This window comes from Cucurbita pepo, chromosome 1 (assembly GCF_057944985.1).
Source record: "Cucurbita pepo subsp. pepo isolate OVF chromosome 1, ASM5794498v1, whole genome shotgun sequence".
Lineage (NCBI taxonomy): Eukaryota > Viridiplantae > Streptophyta > Magnoliopsida > Cucurbitales > Cucurbitaceae > Cucurbita > Cucurbita pepo.
The window spans coordinates 8307433-8332184 of record NC_141798.1 but is presented as its reverse complement, the minus strand read 5'-3'; the positions used below and the strand labels follow the sequence as shown (position 1 = coordinate 8332184).

The 24752-nt window shown below is 35.8% G+C and overlaps 3 protein-coding genes across 7 annotated transcripts; 2 read left to right on the top strand and 1 right to left on the bottom strand.

Annotated features, from left to right (window-relative positions):
* Positions 1-269: 269 nt before the first annotated feature.
* LOC111790074 (serine/arginine-rich splicing factor RSZ21) lies at positions 270-4619 on the bottom strand. 3 transcript variants are annotated; one of them, XR_002814440.2, is made up of 7 exons: positions 4477-4619; positions 4012-4124; positions 3247-3335; positions 1899-2142; positions 1633-1761; positions 1029-1276; positions 270-866 (listed from the first exon to the last, which is right to left on the bottom strand). XR_002814440.2 is itself a non-coding variant. In XM_023670875.2 (6 exons), exons 2-6 carry the CDS (start codon positions 4098-4100, stop codon positions 1270-1272), a joined length of 558 nt encoding a protein of 185 aa, XP_023526643.2. In that variant the 5' UTR covers positions 4101-4124; positions 4477-4619; the 3' UTR covers positions 956-1269. The 3 variants fall into 3 exon arrangements, 1 of the variants encoding a protein (XP_023526643.2); XR_015420222.1 differs by having other exon boundaries at positions 270-830; XM_023670875.2 differs by lacking the exon at positions 270-866 and having other exon boundaries at positions 956-1276.
* Positions 4620-8842: 4223 nt separating this feature from the next.
* LOC111790048 (potassium transporter 6) lies at positions 8843-14414 on the top strand. Of its 2 annotated transcripts, none has more exons than XM_087129300.1 (8): positions 8843-9049; positions 9762-10254; positions 10343-10396; positions 11177-11437; positions 11537-11589; positions 12694-12817; positions 12909-13163; positions 13250-14414. In XM_087129300.1, exons 2-8 carry the CDS (start codon positions 9786-9788, stop codon positions 14299-14301), a joined length of 2268 nt encoding a protein of 755 aa, XP_086985426.1. In that variant the 5' UTR covers positions 8843-9049; positions 9762-9785; the 3' UTR covers positions 14302-14414. The 2 variants fall into 2 exon arrangements, with proteins under 2 accessions (XP_086985426.1, XP_023526597.2); XM_023670829.2 differs by lacking the exon at positions 8843-9049 and adding an exon at positions 9063-9689.
* Positions 14415-18971: 4557 nt separating this feature from the next.
* Positions 18972-24408, top strand: LOC111786124 (putative alpha,alpha-trehalose-phosphate synthase [UDP-forming] 9). 2 transcript variants are annotated; one of them, XM_087128888.1, is made up of 4 exons: positions 18972-19199; positions 20925-23003; positions 23092-23365; positions 23455-24408. In XM_087128888.1, exons 2-4 carry the CDS (start codon positions 21019-21021, stop codon positions 23776-23778), a joined length of 2583 nt encoding a protein of 860 aa, XP_086985014.1. In that variant the 5' UTR covers positions 18972-19199; positions 20925-21018; the 3' UTR covers positions 23779-24408. The 2 variants fall into 2 exon arrangements, with proteins under 2 accessions (XP_086985014.1, XP_086985019.1); XM_087128893.1 differs by lacking the exon at positions 18972-19199 and adding an exon at positions 19211-19583.
* The last annotated feature ends 344 nt before the right edge of the window (positions 24409-24752 follow it).

The window sequence follows — 24752 nt, the reverse complement described above, 5'->3', positions numbered from 1 at the left end:
TTTTAACGATGGCCTCGGACTATTACCGTCTGTCTTTTCCTTTATTATACATAAAATAAGATGACAAGATGGAATTGAAACATAAACCATGTAAGTCCAGGTCAAAAGAATCCAAAAATTAATTAAAAAAAATTCTGCATTTCACGTCTGCTTTGTTTATAAAAGTGTTGCATTTTCACCGTTGGATAAAGATAAAAACCAAAATTCATAATTAGGAAAGATACCTCTGAATATTATTTGTTGAGAATCGAGGATAAACATCCTCACAATAAAATCGATTAATGACGGTTCCTTAATTGAAATTGGGAGGGCCTTAAATGTATTTCCCTATGCAAAGAACAAACAACAAACATCAAAGAGTGGGAATATAAATAAGCATTCAAAGTTCCAACATCCTTGACCCTAGCTAGCTAGCTAATACACACAAACTAATGAGCCATGACCAAGAAAGTAGCTGCCTCACTTAAGGAGAAGTGCTATTGAAGGAAGCATAATGGTGAAAGAGGGAAGGTTGGTGGAGCAAGGCAAAGGCAGTAGTTGGGGAGAGCAATAAACAAGTTGAAGCTCACAAGATGCCGATGTTATAAAACTCTCACAATAGTTTTGCAGATGTAATAGAAGAAGCTCGAAAAGCGTTGATAGACGAGAAGATGATGAGCAGAAAAATCGCGTAAAAACAGCTTCATCTTCTTCAACCACCTAAAAAGGATTAACACTATATGGGCAGCCTTGAGTGCAATACAAACAGCATGCAACCAGTTGTAGTAACAAGAAGATGATTGAGGAGCAGAGCAGATATTGAGAACCGTGATGCACTAAGATGCAGTTAGCTGAGTAACGATGCCATATATAGCCGAAAATCACACCTCAAAAACATAAGAGGAAAAAAACAGCCAACAGATAGATCTTTAGGGGCATCCAATGAAAAAGAAATATTGATGAATAGATAGAAAGGTATATAGATATATATATATATATATATATAAAACTCTAGGTAGTAGATATAATTTTAAAAGCAAGAAAGAGACCTCCGAGTTTCAGCTGGCAGAAGGGAGCCAACACAAAATGGTGCCCGACCGAACCCCATTTTGTGGCTCAAAACACTTCGTAGACACCCATCCAAATCCAGGTTTCAAAGAGAACCAATTGTCAGAGACGAACTTAACTACATGATTCTGGTTCACTCCACAATTCCTATTAGAACTACAGCATAGCAGAAACACCATCATCTAAGTTCTACCAGCACAGCATCCAGCCTTGAGTCCAACATCAATCTCTGCAATAATGATTAACATGCAACGATCAGATCGATGTACTTGTATCTAAAAGTATTAAGTTATGGAATATGTAGCTCAGTCAAGTATGTATTGACAAGAATTTGTAGTAGAAAATAATTTAAAGCAAACATACGCCAGGAGGGTGTAAAACAATTAAGAAATTCCTAGTTAGTTATGGGAGAGAATACTAGCGACGGCCTGGAATCTTGCTGTTCAAGATAACCTTGTTCTACTGCACTACAATGATTCCCCAAACCCCATGTGCACAAAACAACCTATGTAAGGCAATTAAGTTCCCTCGCCTTTCACTAACTAATAGATGTAGTGAATAGTTCTCATGACTAAGAAGGCATACCCATTAGCATAAGGTGAAGCACGACGAGCATGGCGGGGTGGAGGGGATCTGCTGTAGCTCCGACCACGCTTAGGAGGTGTAATGCTGCGACGTCTTGGTGGGGATCTTTTACCACGAGGACTGTTACTCCTACACAAGAAAAAGGAAAAGAGTGATAGAACATCAAATTCTTCAGTTCATATGAAACCAAACCACCTGTTGAACTGACATCTATTAGATAACTTGGTGTGTTTTAAAAGAAAAACACACACACAGCTTTGACACACCTGCGACCATATCTTTCATAGCTTGGACTCCTACGGCGCCGAGGAGAAGGACTACGGCGCAAACCACCTCCTGCACCTCGTGAGCCCCCACGTGAACGACACTCACGAGCAAAATGACCAGGTTCACCACATTCATAACATTTCAAATCATCACCACCACCACCACCACCACGGCCACGACGACCACCACCTCCTCCACCGCCTTTAGAGTTGTGAGAAAGCTCCACACGCCAACCATTTTTCCCTATGAAAAGAACCCAATAAAATCACACATAAAAGATAAGATAAACTTAAGGCAATGAAACTAAGAATAGGGGGATGAGGAATCAACCTATTAGCCCTAGGAAGTTATAGAAAAGGATCCCGAATTAAGGATAGACTTTAATTGCAAAGCAAAAATATTGATCTAGTGCACCATATAGGAAAAAAGTTCACAAGGTCCAACAAGACCACCATAGAGAAAGCATCATGAAAATTCATTTGACTTCTCTCAAACCATTATCCATTACATGGAAATATCTGAATTATTCCACAGCTCTTTATTTTACCTATGAAAGGATGATCACAACGGAGTTGTAAGACTAGACTACCAACTTGTGACACTTGGGCAAGCACCAAGAGATGCCAAAAACAGTGAACAATTTATGGAGAAAAAAAAGATTGAAAAAAGGGAGCTGAACGTCTAGAAAAAGAGATTAAATTGATTCTCTTCATCATGCTGGCATATAATGCACAATAGGAGCTAGATGAGAGGCTAGGATCATGGAAGTGGTTTTAACGCTTATTGCAAGTATTTAGCTCATTATGGAATAATCTCCACATGAAGACTGAAGCTGTTAAGTCTTCTTAGGCACTTTAGCCTTCCACAGCCAAAGAGATTAGATGCTGGTTCAAGATAGAATCAACATCAAAGAGGGCATAAGAATATGGTTGATAAAAATGGCTTCCAATAGCCCTCAAAGTTTCTATATCTTAGAATCATGATAATTCCCAAAATCACATCTTTGAAGCATATTGAAGAGGATTGGGCCATTCATTACCCTCTTTTTCAATAAGGTGGTCCTAAAGAATAAGGTAAATTTCCACGATTTAGTTCAATTTAGCAGACCAAAGATGATATTAAGCTAGATCAATAATAAATTTCTGATTGACTGCAGTAATGAAAACTAGATTACAGATAAAAGCAAGGAGAGTGCTCCCGCACATGTCAAACTCACTAGTAGTCGAGAAAAGCATGCACACACACACACATATACAAAAGAAATTAACATTTTATAGAAGGAATGTAATGCAATGCAAAATTTGATACCTACAAGACAAAAAAAAAGATCTTTTATTTAAAACTGACCATCCAATGCTTGTATTGCATCTAGAGCATCCCTGCGATCATCAAACTCAATAAATGCATATCCTGGAGGCCTTCTAGCAACCCAAACACTGTATTGTTTTGTTCAAATACAAATATTCAGAATGCATTTTAATACAAAGGAACAAAGAAACAGATATATTGTTTCAAATTATTGCAAATGGAAGATGCATGGTGTAAGCGATCTCATCTTAATAACTGATATGCAATTGAGGCATAAACGTCCTTGAAGCAAAATCTAGACCACAGAAATACTACTCTGGCTTTCGGTCGAGGTACAAACGAGTCTAAGATATGAGCCATGCACATTGAGCCAACTAATCTCAAGGATAGACATCAGAAAACGTCAGAGGACATATCTAAGAGAGTCTGTGCATTGGGTTCAGTTTTTAAACAAAAAGTTAACGATAAGGAAGATATGGACTTATGCATAAAGCAGAGTCCAACTAGCGAGCACTCATTGCTAAGTAAGGGTTTTTTCTGTTCTGTTTCTTTTTTCTTCCCCTGCAGAGTGCTGAAATATCTAGCTTCGGCTAGGTACAACGGGATGGATAGATATTTATGTGCTGTAAAAAATCTAGTGCATATACTGAAAGAACCCAACACACTGCCACTGAAAGAACCCAGGAGCCTAAAATTCCACATTTTGGACCATTCGGTAGATATCATATCATGCATCTAAAATATGTTAATTTAAGAAATACATGAAAAGAATGCCTCAATACAAAAATTTCAAACTCAAATCACCTCCTCAGAACACCGAACATTCGGAATTCATCTTCAAGCTCCCTCTCCGTAACACGTGGATCCAGATTACCAATGTAAACTCGAGTCATTGTATCGAAGGAGCCCAGAAGCTCCTGAAAATAGTAAGAGTAAGCAATCCCAGGAAAATATGTTAGTTTGAGAAAACGAATCATTCCTAAATAAACAAGAAAATACGTACAGAACAGGAGTTAGAATGTAATCTAAACAACAAACTGGAATGGAAAAACAACCCTCACAACCCCAGGATGCGAAAGCTGCAACACCTATATAAGTCTACATGGGGTAAAAATCCACACACACAAAGTTCACAAACGAAACATTTGCAGTAGATCATCAAAAATGGAGGGAGAAAAACAAAATCGAACCGCTAGTTTAAGGATTAATAAACAAAAAATGAGGAAGAATTAGGGTTATGCACGTATTGATCGCGAAGCTGAAGCCTACCAAGAAAAAGATCTCTCGGAATCGTCAAAAAGTACGAACAGATCAGCCGACGATAAGGTAGGAAAACGGTGCTGCCCGTAGTCGCGGAGCTCCGATGCTCGGAAGTCTACAGAAGTTGTCAGTCAAGTGATATGTGAGTTTTGTTTTCTGGTTGTTGATGAATATGATGGCAGCCATATTGGGCCGCGCAGGTCTTTTCAATCTCGGCCCATTACATCTTGATGGGCCTTTCAATCTCGGCCCATTAAAAATGTCGTAATTGGGATTTTATTTATTTTTTCAGTCAATTTTACTATAAATTCATATTACAATTTATTTGTCTCAGTAAGTCTCGTATTACTAATTAAATTATTGATTAAAAAAAGATAATGAATTTGAATATTGATTATATTTGAATTATATAATATGAATTTAATATTTGATTATATTTTTTATTATTATTATTTGTTTGAACGACCTTCATTTCAAATATGTTGAACAAAATTGGAAAATTCTTGAATTACGTTTTGATTCTAACTTTCGGTCAATTAATTTGACCGTTGTTGCAAAATTGTAGGGTTACTTTGGTCCATGTTTATGGTTGGAGGATGGAAAATTAAAATTGTCTGTTATTTTGTATAATAATCTTTTTTAAAAAAAAAACAGTAATACGTGGGACTTGCATTAAATTTATAAACTATAGATAACGACGTCACATTTTATCAACTTTTCAAAACTCGATATATTATTATTTAAAAATTTAAATAACACGACACACAATTTAAGTTTAATATTAATAATGGTTGGTTCTAATCGAAGGTAAACGACTCATATTAAAAGGGTTCATATAATCCGATAATCTTACCAATTCAAACTATAAAAGGTTGGTCGAGTTTTTTTTTAATTGTTAATTTTTTAAAAGAAGAAGATTCCAACTCAACTAATTCAAATTGCTCGAGTCATCAACTCAACAAAAGAGCTCAAGTAACTCAATCCATATGCGTGGAGCTTGCCTTGACGGTGTGTTTGAAGACGATGACCAACCTACTAGCTTTGCTTTTTTGCTAAATCCGAAATAAATTAATCTAAAACATTAAAAAAATAAAAAAATAAAAATTTAATTTAATTTATTATTATTTATTTATTGAAAAAAGTTGGAATAATGGAATTTGCAACTTTATTGCCCAAAAACAAATTGTTCCATATTTGACCAATTCTGATAACTTATCGGCCACTTTTTGATTGGGGCACTCCCTGATGGGATCCCGATCAAGTAACAAATCCAAAAATATCTTTAAAATTATTAATATTTTATTTAAAAAATATCTATATTTTTAATAATTTTTAAAAAAATTTATTATCATCCTTTAATTTTTTTAATATTAAAAGAATATTGATAAAAAAAAATTAATGAATAATATTTATCAAATTACCTGTATTATTAAAACTTTTGAAAGCACGAAAAGATATTTTTTAGATAAAATACTGTAAATATTTTTATTAATTTTAGATAAAATACTGTAAATATTTTTATTAATTTAGGTCACTTATTTTTCTTATTAAAATTTTAAGTCATAAACAATAATTTCACGTGTATTATTTATGTTATTAGTTTTTTTTTTTCACATTTTCAAAATTTAAATGGATTTTTAAAAGTTACCAATAAAATAAAAACCTAATTTTAATCATGGTTCAATGTATTTGCAAGAATGGTGAAAAACGTGTTGTATACTTAATTTTATAAAACATAATAATTATTTAATGAGACTTAATTTTTACGTTTTAAATTTTTGTTTCAATTTCGTTCTTATGATTTAAAATATAATATTTAATTCAACTGTAGGTTAATAATCTTTTTAGATTAATTAAAAAAATAATTTAAGAACGCGAGTAAGATTTAGTCAAGCATATAGATCAAATTGAAAATTTAAAGATTATCGATACCAAATTAAATTATATTATAATCATAATTGGGTAATTATATAGGTCGTGTAAAAAAACTCGCTTACTTGCTCGAGACTGGTAAAAAAAAGTTTAGAGAGACGATGAATTTACCATTATACAAAGTAAAATCTTTTTACTATGTTTTGAAACTTCTTCTATATTTGTATACAAATTCTCAAATAAGTTAAAAGTCTATTTTATGGTATCAATGTTTTTTAAATATTTAAAGAGAAAAAAATAGAACGTTGCTATAAAAGTTTTCAAAGTGGTTGAAAATGGATCGAAATTGAAGAATTTCTGGAATCGAACTTACTTCCTCGAAACAAAATAGTTTTAAAAATGGAAAAATAAAATAATTTTTAAGTTCGACTTTGTGAAAATTGATATCACCTAATCTCTTATTTAATCGACGGTAGTATTACATCCACGCATTAATTTTTCTTTAAATAGATTGAAACTTTAAGAAAAAACATATTAATTTGACTTTACTTAATTTTAATATAAATGGGTTTTAAAATATAATTTAAATAAATTTAAAATTTAAAATAGGGAATTGTGATTTTTTTTAAAATATAAATAAATTATATTTTAAAAGTTGACCATTACAAATCTTAAAAAAAAAAGGATTTATTTACTATTTTAAGTTATGAATTAAAACGCTAAACTATAAAAATACTCTTTAATTTGAAAATAATATATTTTAAAAAGATTTATTTTAATATAAAATTATTTTCAGTTATTATAAATAATATCCTGCCACCCAAGGGAGGTGTGATTGTGAGATCTTAGAGGGGAACGAAACATTTCTTTCATGTAAAAACTTTTCTGTAACATATGTGTTTTATAACCGTGAGGTTGATGATACGTAATAGGCCAAAGTGGACAATATTTGCTAGCGGTGAGCTTGAATATTTCTGGTTTAATCGAGTATTTTTTTTTATAATATGGTAATTTTTCAATAATAATGTTGGTGTTACATATTTAATTATTTGTGTTTTTATGTTTGAACCCTCAATCTTTGTTGAAATCAAAGTTGGACCCATTTAAATTGAATAAATACATAAAGTAGAGAAATTTACAAGTCAAAAGGAGAAGGCCCCACTCAACACGCACCCTGTCCTCCCACCAACTCAACACCAAACCATCAAAATTACTTTTACCACTTCAAAACTGTATTTTCTTCATCAATTTTACCATTTACCTACTCTTTCCAACCCATGATTTGTGAAGGTAATTTATAAATTATTTTCACCTCTTAGGTTAAAAAAAAAAAAAAGAATTTTCGAGGTAAATTTATTTATTTTTTGTGGATGGAAATACTCGAGCAAATTAGAAAACTACTCTACCACTTAAATCAACTCTATGAATTTACTTGGCTCATATAACAAATGAATTAATTTCATTAATTACCTAAAAACCCTACGTACCATTGGACATGTGGATATGGCTAGCGTGAAATATAGTTTAATGTTTTTAAGGCTTGTCTCCAACATGACGATTATCATAATGACCATATCGTTCAGAAAATATGACAAAATATTTGAAAGATAACTATATAGTTTCAGTATTTTATAAAATGACATATTAATTATAGAATATGGTTTTAATTAGTCAACGTGAGACTCCCTCCCAACTATCACAAACAATCCTCCTCTTGAACAAAGTACGTCATAAAGTCATAAAACCTCATTTGAGGCCTATGGAGCCTTCGAACAAAAATACACGTGAGTCACTTATGGCTACACTTTCAAGGCTAACATCTTCTTTGTTCGACATTTGAGAACTCTATTGACACATCTAAGTTAAGGGCATGACTCTGATACTACGTTTGAAATCACAAGCCTTTACAATGGTATGATGTTGTCAATTTTGAGAATAAGCTTTCATGACTTTACCTTTGGTTTCCCCATAATGTCTCTACCAATGGAGATTGTATTCATTATCTATAAGTATGATCATCCTCTTAATTAGTCAACGTAGAACTCCCTCTCAACCATCTTCAACATGGTCAACGTAGTTCTCCTTGAAAATGATGGATTATAGCTTGAGGTTGAGTAAACATGTTTTTCGTTCCACGATATTTGGAGTGGAAGAATTCGAACATCTCATCGTTCAGACACTTAGTTGAGCTATTTTTGGGTCGATATCCGATTGAAGTCGGTAATATGAACTGGGTTATTAAAATCATAGGGGATGGAGGTCTTCCCCTAAAACATGGTTTCATTGAAAAATCCAAAACTAAAAAGCGTTTCACTTGAAAGGGATGATCTCAAACAAGAATACATCCAAATTTCTCATTTGGAGCAAAACCCAAGAGATGATCATTAAAATCAATAACAAATTCTCTCCTTCAATGTTCTTCAGTTCTCATTCATGAACAATTGCTTGAGAACTTTGACTTTGCAATGGACAATTTTGCCAAAACATCTGAAAGAACAAACCCCTTGAATTAAAAAGCGTTATTCAAAGAGATTCAAGTTTTTTTTTAATTCATTTGTCAAAACTTTGATTGAAATAATAACTGTTCTTCACGCAGTCCGTATCGGTGGTTGAGAATTTGGCATGGTTATGTTCGGAATTTCTTTGTCAGTTACGTATCACCACGACGTGGAGTCAACTCGGCCCCGAATTCACCGAGTTCATTTTTCTGGTAAACAAACAGATTCATACCAAATTTTCAATGCCATTTGTTCACCAAAATCAGACAAAAAGGAATGTACTCCGAATTCTTCTTCTTCTTCTTCTTTACAAAATTGCAGAGAAGCGTTGAAGAATAGCGGTTGGTTTATCTTTTTCCTTTTCCACTTTCAACCATTTTGACTCTCTCTGAGAAAAACCCAAGTGGGTGTTATTGCTCCACACTGCAAATTTCGTTTTCTGACATAAAGTAGAGCTTACGATGAACCCCTCTTGAATCTTCTCCTTTAATCCCTTCATTTATCAGTCCCTTTCTTATTGATTACGAAAATTATTCTCTCTGATTTTCAAAGGGTTCGTCTTCTTTTTTCATTTCTGTGGCTTTTCGTGTCCGTTCTTCCTATAAATCCCTCTATTTCGCTCATAATAGTTACATAAACTCGTGGGTCGTTAGTATTTTCTCCAATCTTCTAAAGGGTGTTTTGCATTTTCGTTTTCATGGGGTTTTGTTTGAATTGTTTATTCAATTCTGAGCATTAAAATAATGGGTTTCTTGAGATTTGAGTAGAAAATGGATTTGTTCAACTTATGAGAACTTGACCCTTCTGGTTATGGATCTAGAAAGTGGAGTTCCTAGTGAAAAGAATACGAAGGTAAGTCGTTTACATTCTCTAGCATGCATTTTGGCTTCATCTTTGAGCGATTTCACTGTTTTCGTTTTGTAGAAAGATTCATGGAAGACGGTTCTGATGATGGCTTATCAGAGTCTTGGGGTTGTCTATGGGGAGTTGGGCACTTCGCCTCTATATGTCTATAGGAACACTTTTGCAGAAGAAGATATCGATCATACTCAGAGCAACGACGAGATTTATGGGGTTTTGTCCTTTGTTTTCTGGACTCTTACCATTGTTCCTTTGCTTAAGTACATATTTATTGTCCTTAAAGCCGATGATAATGGCGAGGGAGGGACATTTGCTCTGTATTCGTTACTGTGTCGACACGCACGAGTTAGCTCCTTGCCCAATACCCAATTGGCTGATTCTGAACTCACTGAGTACAAGATGAATGTTCTTGGTCCGCCATCTCTGGAAAGCTTTGGATTCAAACTCAAATCCGCATTAGAAAAGCGTCGTGTTCTTCAAAAGTTCTTGCTCGTTCTTGCTTTAATTGGGACTTGCATGGTGATTGGAGATGGCATCCTAACACCGGCTATTTCTGGTAATCATTGTTAACTTTCTGCATCACTGATTCAATTTCTGTTTTGGGTTTTCTTAAATTGGATGTTTGTTCTTCATTCATCTGTCAGTTCTTTCGGCTGTTTCTGGTCTCGAGCATACCATGGCGAAAGAGCATCACCAATGTAAGAATCTACACTGAAATCTACTAATTTTTGTTCAAACTATTGGGTATTGTTTAAAATTGTTGTTTTGAGCATTCGACTTCACATGTCTTCATATGAACGAGAGGTCACCGTCGATTGCTTTCATATGTTATGCAAGCATCACAAACAGTTTCCAACACGAATGATTGCTATGCTGTACTTGGGAGACCTTCTGGACAAGTCTCCTCATCCCAAGTTGTGATCTTGTGAGATCCCACATCGGTTGGGGAGGAGAACGAAACATTCTTTATAAGGGCGTGGAAACCTCTCCCTAGCACACGCGTTTTAGAAACCTTAAGAGGAAGCCCGAAAGGGAAAGTCCAAAGAAGACAATATCTGGTAGCGGTGGGTTTGGGCGGTTATGAATCCATTGCATTGAATTGCTTACTGTGTTAGACAGGACATGACATGCCACTACTTATGTAACTGTTGGATGGTAGTGTTTGAGAAAAAGGGACCACTGAGGAGAGACTGGACTTTAATGATGAAGAATAGTTAGATGAAGGGTGAAAAGATTTAGAAACTTGCAGGATAGAGGAATGAGACTGAAAAATTTGGCCTCTCTCCCGCTTTTCCTTAGTCCCTTTTATGCATGCACGTTCGTTATAAGCACGGAAATCATCGTAGATATCACTATTTTCGAGCTTGTGAGTTTAGAAATCGTACCCAAACCGAGCAATCTGTTCTTTCAGTTTTGCATTATACTTTCAAATATTGGACTCTGTCAGAGTAGTCTCATGTAAATTGATGTTCCTGCAGATATAGTACTCCCAATTGCGTGCATCGTACTGATATGCTTGTTCGCTCTTCAACACTACGGCACGCACAGGATCGGGTTCTTGTTTGCTCCCATAGTGACAGTTTGGCTATTGTGTATCAGTGCCATTGGGTTGTACAATATTATTCACTGGAATCCAGGTGTTTATAGAGCAATTTCTCCTCGTTACATGTTCCAATTTCTCAAGAAAACCCAGAAAGGAGGTTGGATGTCACTTGGTGGAATAATGTTGTGCATTACTGGTAAATTTCACATATTTGGTTTGGTTTATCATGTTGTGCCCTTACAAAGCAAAGCCATTCCCTTGTTAATCAGAAACGTGTTTGTTTATATTTTGTTAGGCTCCGAGGCGATGTTTGCTGACCTTGGGCATTTTTCACAGTTGTCAATCAAGGTACGATTTCGAATATTGGTCTATCTCGTCTACTAGCTAGAGGTTTCTTGTAAACCGCATGATAATTCTTTCGGAAAGTGTCTTTGATTGGACGCCCCACAGTTGATTATGTGCTCTATTCTTCTTCTTGTTTACTGCTATCTGTTTCTGATCAAGCTTTAATGATGGTAGAAAGTCTATAGGAGGATGTTTTGCCACCATTCGTTCTTTAGACTTCGATGACATATCGATTGAGCTCATGTCTGTAGTCCATGTCTCCTTCGATGACATATCGATTGAGCTCTCTTTCTCCTTGGTGTGTAGCCCAAGACTTGTAGTTCATGTTGGTTTACTAGATACTACTAGTGTATTCATAGTTCTTTCTTATTGTAGCATAAAAACAAGGCAAATATGTTTACTTTCTCCTAATACCTTCGTCTTCGAATGTTTATCTCATGAATCGCATTATTAACTTGCTTGTTCGGTCAATGTGCAACTGAAGATCGATGATGGGGAGAATTTCCTTCAATCACCTTTCTAACTCCCACCTCCCACCATGTAACAGCCCAAGCCCACCGCTAGCAGATACTGTCTCTTTAAGCTTTCCCTTTTAGGCTTCCCCTCAAGGTTTTTAAAACGCGTCTACTTGGGAAAGGTTTCCACACCCTTATAAAGAATGCTTCGTTCCCCTCTCCAACCGATGTGGGATCTCATACACCAGTAACTTGTTCCATGAATTTCCAACTGTTACCCATCGTATTTCAGCCCATTTTTCTTAAATTTTGTGTCTAATGTATCCTCTCGCATGAACTTGCTCCCACAGCCTCTTTGGATTGACTTTCTAAATGTTTAAAAAGTGTTTTTAAGTGCAAAAGAAAATGTTTGTGTACTGGTTTTCTGAAGTGTTCCTTGTTTATGTGAAATCCCACATCGGTTGGAGAGGGGAATGAAACATTCTTTATAAGTGTGTGGAAACCTCTCCCTAGCAGACGCGTTTTAAAAACCTTGAGGAGAACCCCGAAAGAGAAAGTCCAAAGAAGACAATATCTGCTAGCGGTGGGCTTAGACCGTTACGTTCATGTCTACCAATTTTCTAACTTCTGTTATGTCTTAAAACGCTTGCAGATTGCTTTCACTTTAATGGTTTATCCGTCTCTCCTCCTTGCATACATGGGGCAAGCTGCCTATCTGTCTCAACATCATCCCTCTCCAAATGATCATCTAATTGGGTTTTATGTATCTGTACCTGGTAGGTCTTAAGATTAGCTTCCACATAAAGGTTCTCTCAGACATATTATTGATTGGGAGCTAACTGGCTAATGGAATTTTTGTTTCTCCAGATAAATTGAGGTGGCCTGTCCTTATAATTGCTGTGCTTGCTGCAGTAGTAGGCAGCCAGGCTATAATCACCGGAACGTTCTCTATTATAAAGCAGTGCTCGGCTTTGGGTTGTTTTCCTCGAGTCAAAATCATCCATACGTCCTCGAAAGTTCACGGTCAGATCTATATCCCGGAGGTTAATTGGATTCTGATGCTGTTGTGCTTGGCTGTTACCATAGGTTTCAGAGACACCAAGCGTTTGGGCCACGCCTCAGGTATGTTTCTCGAAAGGGTCGTATAAAACGTCCGTTTGTTGCACATAATTTGAGCTTAAACTCTTGTTTCGAAACATCGTCTTCAGGTTTGGCAGTGATAACTGTGATGCTTGTTACTACGTGCTTGATGTCGCTTGTTATCGTTCTGTGCTGGCACCGAAGTGTATTTCTTGCTATAGGCTTCATCTTCTTTTTTGGCACCATTGAATCTCTCTACTTCTCTGCTTCTCTTACAAAGTTTCTTGAAGGAGCCTGGGTTCCCATTGCAATTTCTTTTGTATTCCTCATAGTCATGTATGTCTGGCACTATGGTACTCTTAAGAAGTTCGAATTTGAGCTCCAAAACAAGGTTTCTGTCAACTGGCTACTCGGCGTCGGTCCCAGCTTAGGCATTGTGAGAGTCCGTGGGATCGGTGTCGTACAGACCGAGCTAGTTTCAGGAATCCCGGGTATCTTCACCCACTTTGTCACCAACATTCCCGCCTTCCATCAAGTCCTTGTTTTCCTTTGCATCAAGTATGTCCCAGTGCCACACATTAGACCAGAGGAACGGTTTCTTATTGGTCGTATCGGTACGAGTGAATATAGACTCTATAGGTGCATTGTGCGATACGGGTATCGAGATTTTCACAAAGACGACGTAGAGTTTGAGAGTGATCTTCTATGCAGCATAGCAAAGTTTATAAGGTCAGGAACTGCAGAGGCAGGTGATGAAAAGATGTCAATGGTTGGGACATCATCTTCTACACACGAAGATAGAATTCAGATGGCCGTGGCCGAGACCGGTAACGACGAAGACTCTGAAGAACTGTACCGAGGTTCAGATACAAGGGAAATAAGGTCACCCGGTCCAGTTGAATTGAGAAAAAGAGTGCGGTTCATGTTACCCGAGAGCCCGAAAATGAAGACGAATGCAATGGAAGAATTAGAAGAGCTAATGGAAGCAAGAGAAGGAGGAGTCGCTTACATATTAGGACGGTCACACATGAAAGCAAAACAAGGATCGAGCATGCTGAAAAGGGTGTCGATCGACTTCGTTTACGAGTTCTTGAGGAAGAACAGCAGAGAAGCTGAGTTCCCTGCAGGTTTATCGCATTCATCATCAACCCTTGAGGTGGGCATGATGTATCTTGTTTAGTTCCTGACCATAATACCAGATTTCCATGTACATAGATATGAGTATACAAAGCTGTAATATCTTTGTAAAATAATGAAAAAAGCATAGAAACTTCAATTAGTCAATTTCGTCAACTCTATATTCAGGTACTAATCCAACATTTAATTCCAATTAAACATACTTATTTGTTAATTAACTAGAGGGCGGATTGGGCTGTTCTAGGCATTGATTCGGTGTCACTCTAAGATCTCAGGTAAACTCGGGCTTGGGGGGAACTTTTGCTTGAATTTCCTGAGCACGATGTCACCTCTTCATTGATAGAAAAGAACGCTAGAAAAAAACATTGTTCACACCCACCAATAAAAAAGTAGCCGTCAGTGTTGTTGAGGTCGATTGTGGTGGTCATTGAGGATCCGAGGCCTCAACCTCAGCCTCCCTTACTCATCTCTATTAAAAAAAAAAAAAAATACCATTTCTCTAATAATCAAGTCAGCTCTAATTGATTCATATATTATTTATTATGTCAATAATTTTCCTTTTTAGATATAAAAAAAGGATAATAGATAAAATCACTTAATTAATTAAACTTTTTATATTTCTTTTTAAATTTAAGAGATGGATAGAAGTTTATTATTTTGACCCGCAATTGACCATGTAGACTGGTGGCTGGCCCACATCGGAGGTGGCAGACTGGCGGCCTTAATTCTTATTTATTTTTTAAAATTTAATTTTTATCGTTTCAGAAGAAAAATAAATGAATAAACTTATCTAAATTAGGTATTTCCTTTCAAATCTATTAATTTTTAAAATTTTAAAAAATCAATTAAAGAAAAATTAAAAAAACAATGAATAATTAAAATATCATATATTTTTAAAAATTTTAAACATCAAATAAACATTTAAAAACACCGGAACTCCCTCACGTGGAGTGCACATGTTCCACTCCCACATGTGGTCCATTATCTCCTCTCTCGGATACGGACCGCCCCTCCCCCGGTTTTCACATTTCCATTGAGTGTGTTTTCCAGGATGGAGCCTTAAAGCTCGAGTGGGTCCTACTCCCGTTCGAAGTTAGGTCTACGAGGTAAGTGGGCCCGGAGACTCTCTCAATGTTACACGTGGCGAACTTCTCCGTACAATGTTGTGTGGGACGAGGAAAATGGCAGCAGACAGCCTTAGCCAGGACCAGGAGGGCAAAAATCGAAATGGCCTCTTTACCCAAAAAAATAAAAATAATATTAATAAATAAATAAATAAAAAGTTTTTCTTTTCTCGACAAATAATAGAAAAGAAAGGAGGTGCCTATAATTCCCTGTCCCATTGATGTTATCCTCTCGGAGCCTCCCCAAATTTTTATAGGATAAAAACCCATTTACATCCACTTATTTACCTATCTGCCACTCTCATTTCCTTAATTATCAATTTTTTTTGGATAAATTAATTTAAATATTTTTATATTTTATATTTTTGTCTAAAATATATTCTTCAATTTTTTTTAAAAATAGAATACTTATGTAAATTTAAAGTAGCATTCATATCTTTTTGGCCTTTATAAATAAAATAAAAGTTTAGAAAATTACTATTAATATAGAGACAAAATTATCCATCCACTGGATTATCTTCAAATTATTTAATTTACTTTAATACCATAGAAATGAGTATGTTTTAATCAAGAATATTAATAAAACTTTTTTAAATTTAAAAGATTTTTTAAAAAATTATTTAGAAATATTTTTTTTGAGAGAATTCTTATTAATTAAGCAATTTTTTTAATATCATACTATAACGATAAAAATATTAAATATTATCTATAAAATATATTAAAAAAAACGTTATTTTACCAATCAGATTCATCCTCCCCAGTGCCTTGCGTTTTCCAGTTGTCTTTGTTAAAATTCCCACGCTTTGGATCCCCACGTTATTTTACCCAATTACCCTCGTCTTTCCATTCATTTACAATATTATCCCTCAATTACTTATTATTTTCCTTCAAATTCCAGATATTATCCATTCCATAATTCCATTATTAGTGACCCAAACATTAACTGTCAATTTTATCATTCATTACATTAATACCGCCATATCCCATCATTATCCAACAAAATACGACTAATCTTCTGATAAGCTCGCACCGTGGCTGCCTACGTGGAAACTCCTAATCAACAAAATATTATTTTAATCTCTCCCATTAATTAATCAACAAATAAAATATGTATTATATTCGTACAAGTAAATAAATAATTTTTTTAATTCAAATAATTAATACCCACCATATCGCCGTCATTTCAAGGACTTTGGTTGTAATTGGCGGAAATAAAAGGACATAAAGTAAAATTAATTACATTTTCTAAATGGCCATTTTATTTTTAATAATATAAAAATGGGTCTTTTAGTGTCTGAGGTTATGAAAGGTCGGTTATGGTTTAGCATGCGGATGTGATTAATATACAACAAATCTTGTTCCATTGTCTTATCATTATCTCTAATCATTATTATAATACACGAGGTTTTCCTTTAAGCAAAGTTAGTTATTAAATAATTACATTATTCAAAAAAAAAAAAAAAAAAAAACACAATAAGTAGAAAAATCAATTGATTAATTAGTTATAATAAATTATAAGATATAGTTCGTACTCGGGTCTTTTTAATTTTTTTATTTTTAATAGATTATAAGAATAGCTTACACCTAACTTGAAAGAAGTTCTAATTAATCTTTCTCTCCACAATTGACGTATTTTAAAATAACAGACGGATGATTGTTTACTATTGGTGAGTTTGAACTGTTGCAAATGGTATTAGAGCCACCCACCGAGCATGTTGAGGATTATTGGGAGTGAGTCCCACATGGGTTAATTTAGTGGAATATCATAAGTTTATAAGTGGGAATAGTATCTCGTGAGGCATTTTGAGGTAGCCCAAAGCAAAACTATGAGAGCTTATAGTGGACAATATCATACCATTGTGGAGAGTCATGATTTCTAACATGGCATCAGAGTCATGCCCTAAACTTAGCTATATCAATAGAATCCTCAAATATCGAACAAAGAACTGTGAGCCTCAAAGGTATAGTTAAAAGTGACTAAAGTGTCAAACAAAGGGTGTACTTTGTTCGAGGGCTCTAGAGAAAATAGTCGAGTCTCGATTAAGGGGAGGCTTTGAGCAGTGAGTAGCCATGCCCTAAAACTTAGCTATATTAATAAAATCCTCAAATATCGAACAGAGAATTGTGAGTCTCGAAGGAAGGTGTAGTCAAAAGTGACTAAAGTATCGAACAAAGGGTGTACTTTGTTCTTTGTTCGAGGGCTCCTAAGAAAGGAGTCGAGCCTCGATTAAGGGGAAGCTTTGAGCAGTGAGTAGCCATGCCCTAAAACTTAGCTATATTAATAGAATCCTCAAATATCAAACAGAGAATTGTGAATCTCGAAGAAAGGTGTAATCAAAAGTGACTAAAGTATCGAACAAAGGGGGTACTTTGTTCTTTGTTCGAGGGCTCCTGAGAAAGGAGTCGAGCCTCGATTAAGAGGAGGCTTTGAGCGGTGTGAAACATTCCTTTTAATGACATGAAAACTTATCCATACGTAACATACCAAAACAAACAATATTTAATACAATTTATAATTATTATTTGGTTAATTAAAAAGGTTTGGCGACTGAAATTGAGTAAAACAATTTTGAGTTATTTTGAATAATAAAATAATTATTCAACATAAAAGATTGGTATAAATATTCAAATTTATTATTTTTAAATATAACAATTGGGCGTGAGTAATGGAAGTATCTAGAACGATATATTAAAAAATTATAAGATAAAGTTTATTAGTTAGGTATATTTTAGTAGCTAGGGTTGATTATAAAGGTATTGAATATTATATAATACTAATATTATAATTAGAATTTTCATTGGGGGATTAAAGCACTTTTTTTTTTTAAAACGGTGGCCTAACACGAGGCTTATCAATATTTGACCTAAATATCACTTATTTATAATATTATTTATTGTTATTATATGGTTTTTCAAATATCAAAATACTAAAAAAGGTGTGGAAATACACTATTGGAAGATAATGTTTTTTATTTTAACTCCTCCAAAAGGCAAGAGAGAGACAAAAAATAAAAAAAATAAAAAATAAAAAATGAAGACTCGCCGCCCGCTCCAATTCCCATTTATTTTTTTCACCCTAATTTTTAAATTCCAATAAATTATTATCTAATTTTTATCTTTATTTAAAATAATTGAGTCGAGCTGTAAGGAAATATCTTTTAAATCAAATTTATTATATTATAATATTTTACTATTACATTAAAAATGTAAAGTAAAAAAAAAAAAGACTGAAACTTTGGATTGATTGAATCTTTTATTCGAACCGTCGTGATTGAATTTATAACCTAATTCAGTCAGACTCGAAAATTACACTATTGGATTAAGTTAAGTTATTAAATTATTTTTTAAATTATGTTTAAAAAATTTAATTATATACCATATCTGTCGTATTAATAATTAAAAAAAATCATAAAATTTAAATATTGAATATTCATAAATTAAAAAATATGAATAAAAAAAGTTTGATATTATCTTATCGGAAAAGAATAAGGATATATACAAAAAAAAAAAAGGTGGAGGGGTAATATGGTAATTTAGGCATGAAAGATGAAAATCTTTGCAAGCCAATCCGAGAGGAAGAGGGTTGGTCAAAAAATGAGACCCGGGCGAGGGCTGAGCTAATGATAATAACAATTCTCTTCTGGATAAACTGTATTTATACCGTTCTCTTTATTCTACCTCCGATCTTTTTTCTTGTTTTTCATTTTTACGCTCTCTTATGATCGATCAACCAACCGCAGTTTCCTTCTTCAATTTCTTCTTCTGGAGCCGCCTTCATCAGCGTCGATTCTCTCGCTGTTCTCCGATCGATTTAACTGTGAGTTTTCGTCTCTGTTTCGAGTATTCTGATCTGTGGATGGACTTTGGTTCAGTCGTTTTCTGGATGACTCTGTTTTAAGACCCTCTGGTTGTCGACGAACACGTAGGAAGGAGAAAACGGAATTCGATTCAGCTCTTTTTGTTCTTCTTGTTGTTTTCTGTGCGTGTGTGTTTTTAATTGTTTCATCTAGACGGGGTTTGTACTTTATTTGGCCCGACGTTATTATTTTGCTCAGTTGAGATGGGTTTTCTTTCATCTTTTTTCCATAGTTGCGACTTCAATTTAGAATACGTACAAAATTCATTTCCTTCTACTCATTTTTCTTTCCAAGTCATTTCGTGGTTTCTCGCCAGCCAAACGGAGTTGGAAGCGTTCAATACGGTAGTCGAATTCTGATTTTTTGTCTTCTTTTTTCGGTTTTCTGTTTAGGAAATGATTTTTTGTTTATATATATGTGACTTCTTCATTTCCTTGTGTTATCTGTTCGTTTGGGCTGCGAAATGTGTTTGATCAAATTGTAGTCCAGTGGGTTGTAAGTTTATCTCATCCTTTTAAAACTATCTCTGGTTTTAGTTCCATTTTCGGATTGTTCTTGATGTGATTGTATTCTTTTATACTGAGATCTAGAAATGTGGATGCTGAGTGGTGCCTTTCTTAGCATTCTCGTTGTTTTTTTTTTGCTCTTTGCGAATACGGACAGACGGTCACACTCCCCACTCGCAAAGCTTTAACTTCACGGTTCGTGATTTCGTTGTTTACAGGAGTTATAGATAAACCTTCGTTTTGATTTATTTTGAATGTTCTTTATTAACGATCGTCAACATTTATCTATTTGGTCTTTTCGTTCAAATAAACTTTATTGGTGGATCGGACAGATTTACTGTGCGTATAGCTGGAAAAAGTAGTTGGCAGAATTTAATTGGATTCGAAATTCCCGATTGGAAGCTTGTCTGTTCTCCCTTTCCCCCTATTCCAGAAGAGTAAAGTTAATGCATGCATTATTATCTGCCAGCGAGAAAGTTTTCAATTGCCATATATCTACACTTTTTTTTAATAAGACTGCCTTGGAAATGAGTGACAGAGTGAGAAAGAAATGTAAGCACGAAGTGACTTCGAGTGAATAATTGAAATCATCAATAGCTATGTGCTACTGTTGGGGTAATGAATGACTCCAGCCTGCGGCTTGCCTGTATTAGGGATTCATTCGTTGTTGCTGTCTGGGTGGCTAAGCTTCTCCTTGACGATCCTTATCTATTTTGAAAGAAACTGTAATACGCGTTGCATTGCAGGAGTACTATATGCCGAGTGGCTATGATAGGATTGTATTGTCCAACATAACTGCTTAGAACTAGAAAGAACTTCCTGCCATGTATTGCTGTTTGTGAAACATCACTGCCTTTTAGAAAATTTGTTTTTCAATTGTTTCGTTTTATGGTTCCGTTCCCTTTGTGATATATATATATATATATATATATCTTGCTACATATTCATGAACCATCTCGTTTCTGATAATAATTAGCTAGAATAATTTCTTCTAGGTCCTTCTGCTGTTTGTGGTTGATTTGGTTCCTTGCAACTCCACTCTGGATGTTGTAATTGTTTGTTAGATACCGAATCTAGTTTTCTAGCACATATAGTTCGTGCCTACTTGATTTTCTACTTGGGTGCTCAGAGTTTCTGATCTAACATAAAGTTCGTGAATTTTTGTTGCCCTTTATGTAGGTTTGAGGGTCCTTGCACTTTACTTGCAGATCAAGTTTTTGTCTTCTGGTTCTTCCTTATGATTGGCTACTACGAGTAAAAATAGTCGAAACCCATGGCATCAAGATCACCCACAAACTTTTTGGGCCTGGCTTCTGGAGACTTACTGGATGTCCCTCGTATGCCTAGGTCCTTGCCACGGGTAATGACTGTTCCTGGAATTATTTCTGAATTGGATGATTATGGGAGTAATGACGGAGATTCGGAGTCTTCATCTGTATGCCGTGAGCGGAAAATCATAGTTATGAATATGTTGCCTTTGCAAGCTAAAAAAGATGGTCAATCTGGCAAATGGTGCTTCAGTTTAGACGAGGATTCAATTTTATTGCAGCTAAAGGATGGGTTTTCACCTGAGATGGAGGTTATATACATAGGTTCCCTCAAGGTTGAAATCGACGCCAACGAACAGGAAGAGGTTGCTCAGAAGTTGTTCGACAATTTTAACTGTGTGCCTACATTTCTTCCTTATGATCTACAGAAGAAATTTTATCTTGGATTCTGTAAACAGCAGCTATGGCCCTTATTCCATTACATGCTACCCATGTGCCCAGAGCACGGTGATCGCTTTGATCGGCAGCTTTGGCAAGCCTATGTTTCTGCGAATAAACTATTTGCTGACAAGGTGATGGAAATCATCAATTCTGAGGAAGATTCTGTTTGGGTTCATGATTATCATTTGATGCTTCTTCCAACGTTCCTGAGGAAGCGTTACAATCGAGTTAAACTCGGATTTTTTCTGCATAGCCCGTTTCCGTCTTCAGAAATCTATCGAACTTTACCAGTTCGGGATGAGATTCTCCGTGGCCTATTAAACTGTGATTTAGTTGGTTTTCATACGTTTGATTATGCTCGCCACTTCCTCTCATGCTGCAGCAGAATGTTGGGCTTGGACTATGAATCTAAGCGGGGACATATTGGACTAGATTATTATGGCCGCACGGTATATATCAAAATTCTGCCTGTAGGCATTCACATGGGTCGGCTGGAATCGGTGATGAATCTTCCATCTACATTTGCGAAAGTCAGAGAAATTCGAGATCAATTCATGGGGAAGAAATTAATACTTGGTATTGATGACATGGACATTTTCAAGGGTATAAGCCTGAAGCTTCTCGCTGTGGAACAGCTCTTACGGCAACGTCCTGAGTTGCGGGGCAAAATAATCCTAGTTCAAATAGTGAACCCTGCAAGGGGTTCAGGGAAAGACGTTTATGAAGCTCAGAAGGAAACCTACGCGGCTGCTGAAAGGATCAATGAAGCTTACGGTTCAAATAACTACAAACCAGTAATTCTGATTGACCGCCCTGTTCCACGTTTTGAGAAGACTGCTTATTATGCTTTAGCAGAATGCTGCATAGTGAGTGCTGTAAGGGATGGTATGAATTTGGTTCCATACAAGTATATTGTCTGTAGGCAAGGAACTCCTCTTATGGATGAGGCTATGGGCTTACAAATTGGTTCCCCTCGGACGAGTATGCTTGTAGTGTCTGAGTTTATTGGTTGCTCGCCTTCTTTAAGTGGAGCCATCAGGGTTAACCCTTGGGACATTGATGCTGTTGCCGATGCCTTGGAACTAGCCATGACCATGCAGGAGTCCGAGAAGCAGCTGCGGCATGAGAAACATTATCGTTATGTCAGTACCCATGATATAGGGTATTGGTCTCGTAGTTTTATGCAAGATTTAGTCAGAGCATGTCAAGATCACTATAGTAAACGGTGCTGGGGAATTGGTTTGGGTCTGCGTTTTAGAGTTGTTTCCCTTTCTCCTGAGTTTAGGAAGTTAACAATTGATCACATTGTCTCAGCTTACAAAAGAACTCATAGAAGGGCGATATTTTTGGATTACGATGGCACTATCATTCCACAGAGCTCTATAATTAAGACACCGAGCCCTGAAATTATCTCTGTCTTGACTACGCTTTGCAATGATCCCTGTAATACTGTGTTCATTGTTAGTGGGAGGGGGAGAAGTTCTTTAGGTGAGTGGTTTGCCTCTTGTGAGTTGTTGGGGATTGCAGCAGAACATGGGCACTTCATAAGGTAATTGATCAAAATGTTCGATTAATGTTTAGCTTCTTGTAGTGCTAGTTTCTTGGGGTCGAATTTTCAAGCTTCTTACCTTTTGCAGGTGGGGTGGAACTTCAGAATGGGAAACCAGTCCGTTATCTTCTGATCTGGACTGGATTAAAATTGTAGAGCCAGTGATGAGATTATACATGGAAGCAACAGATGGGTCGAGCATAGAATCCAAAGAGAGTGCTTTAGTCTGGCATCACCAAGATGCCGATTCGGACTTCGGATCCTGTCAAGCTAAGGAGTTGCTGAACCATCTAGAAAATGTACTTGCCAATGAACCAGCCGTCGTTAAAAGGGGCCAACATATTGTTGAAGTGAAGCCACAGGTTTTTTTTTTTTTTTTTTTACCTTATCTATCTTATCAAATTAGCATACATCCTGTGGAATATCTTCTTGAGCTGTTTGTTACTCGCAGGGAGTAAGCAAAGGGCTGGTCGCAGAAAAGGTTCTGTCGAGGATGGTGGATAGTGGAAGACCACCTGATTTTGTAATGTGCATTGGAGATGACAGATCAGATGAAGATATGTTCGAGAGCATATTAAGCACCGTGTCCAGTCCCTCACTGCCTTCCGCTCCAGAAATTTTTGCCTGCACTGTCGGGCGAAAGCCAAGCAAGGCAAAGTTTTACCTCGATGATACTTCCGACGTCGTAAGATTGCTGCAATGCCTCGCTTCTTCGTCATGTCCAAGATCTCGGCAACTACCAGAGATGCGTGTTTGTTTTGAGAGTGTTTTTTGAATAGGAAAAACATTTACCATCAAAGTGCTTGGTTGCTTCTTCTTACACAGGATTTGGTGGAGAAGCCATACGAGTTGATGATGAAGGTAGTGGATGATCATTCTCTCATGTTCACCACAAGAATGCCTGCTTCTTTCAAAGGATCCTCTATGAGACTTCCATTTGGAGATTTGGTCATCATGGTCCGACAACTTGATTCACGGTGTAAGGCCTTGCTGATGCAGTTTTCTGCCTCTTAGAAATCAGCCAGCACTTGAGAACCGGTTTTATCAACTTGAAGAGCGACATTGGTGTTTTCGTCAATATCCTCAACAACTAGAGTTCCCTTCTGTATATAATAACAACAGCATCATTTATTAACTTCTAACGCCCACGATGTCGATAGTGGCGCGTTTTATACAGTAGGGGGAGGGGGTGGGAAGAGGGGTAGCATTAACTTGTATAGGAGGAACTCTTGGCCGCATTGCATGTAATCTACTGCTTATGGTTGAAAGCTTTATGAGTTGTATTTATTGTGTGCATAATGATACATTGCAGCTTGCTTTTGTGTGCATAATGATACATTGCAGCTTGCTTTTGTGTGCATAATTTGTTTGGACTTTTCCTGAATATGAACCTAAGTTACTGGAATTGCTATATAATACTTTTAAAGCAATAATTATTTAAATACATCTCTCCTATATAATAATAAAAATTTATTTATCTTTTTTTTGATTTGGGATAACACAAAATTCTCATGGGAATATATCAAATTTGAGATATATTTTGTTTCTTTTAATATTATTGTGGAAAAAGTACAAGACATATACAAGAATTTATTTAACACATTTAACATAAAAGCGATATCTAAACTACGTCGTTTAGTTATACTAAAAATTGGTCGTTGTATTCGGAGTCGACAAGGTGTATGCGGGGTCGACAAGGTGTATGCGGGGTCGACAAGGTGTATGATATACACATACATACATATATAT

What these genes read in the sequence shown, in the direction of transcription:
- LOC111790048 (XM_023670829.2), top strand. Translation starts at nt 9,648, where the DNA reads ATGGATCTAGAAAGTGGAGTTCCTAGTGAAAAGAATACGAAG. An exon ending in CTAGTGAAAAGAATACGAAG is followed by an intron (nt 9,690 to 9,761) that starts GTAAGTCGTTTA and finishes TTCGTTTTGTAG; the next exon opens with AAAGATTCATGGAAGACGGT. An exon ending in GCGTTTGGGCCACGCCTCAG is followed by an intron (nt 13,164 to 13,249) that starts GTATGTTTCTCG and finishes CATCGTCTTCAG; the next exon opens with GTTTGGCAGTGATAACTGTG.
- LOC111790074 (XM_023670875.2), bottom strand. Translation starts at nt 4,100, where the DNA reads ATGACTCGAGTTTACATTGGTAATCTGGATCCACGTGTTACGGAGAGG. An exon ending in ATGTTCGGTGTTCTGAGGAG is followed by an intron (nt 3,336 to 4,011) that starts GTGATTTGAGTT and finishes AAAACAATACAG; the next exon opens with TGTTTGGGTTGCTAGAAGGC. An exon ending in TATGAAAGATATGGTCGCAG is followed by an intron (nt 1,762 to 1,898) that starts GTGTGTCAAAGC and finishes TTTCTTGTGTAG; the next exon opens with GAGTAACAGTCCTCGTGGTA.
- LOC111786124 (XM_087128888.1), top strand. Translation starts at nt 21,019, where the DNA reads ATGGCATCAAGATCACCCACAAACTTTTTGGGCCTGGCTTCTGGAGAC. An exon ending in GAACATGGGCACTTCATAAG is followed by an intron (nt 23,004 to 23,091) that starts GTAATTGATCAA and finishes TACCTTTTGCAG; the next exon opens with GTGGGGTGGAACTTCAGAAT. An exon ending in TTGTTGAAGTGAAGCCACAG is followed by an intron (nt 23,366 to 23,454) that starts GTTTTTTTTTTT and finishes TGTTACTCGCAG; the next exon opens with GGAGTAAGCAAAGGGCTGGT.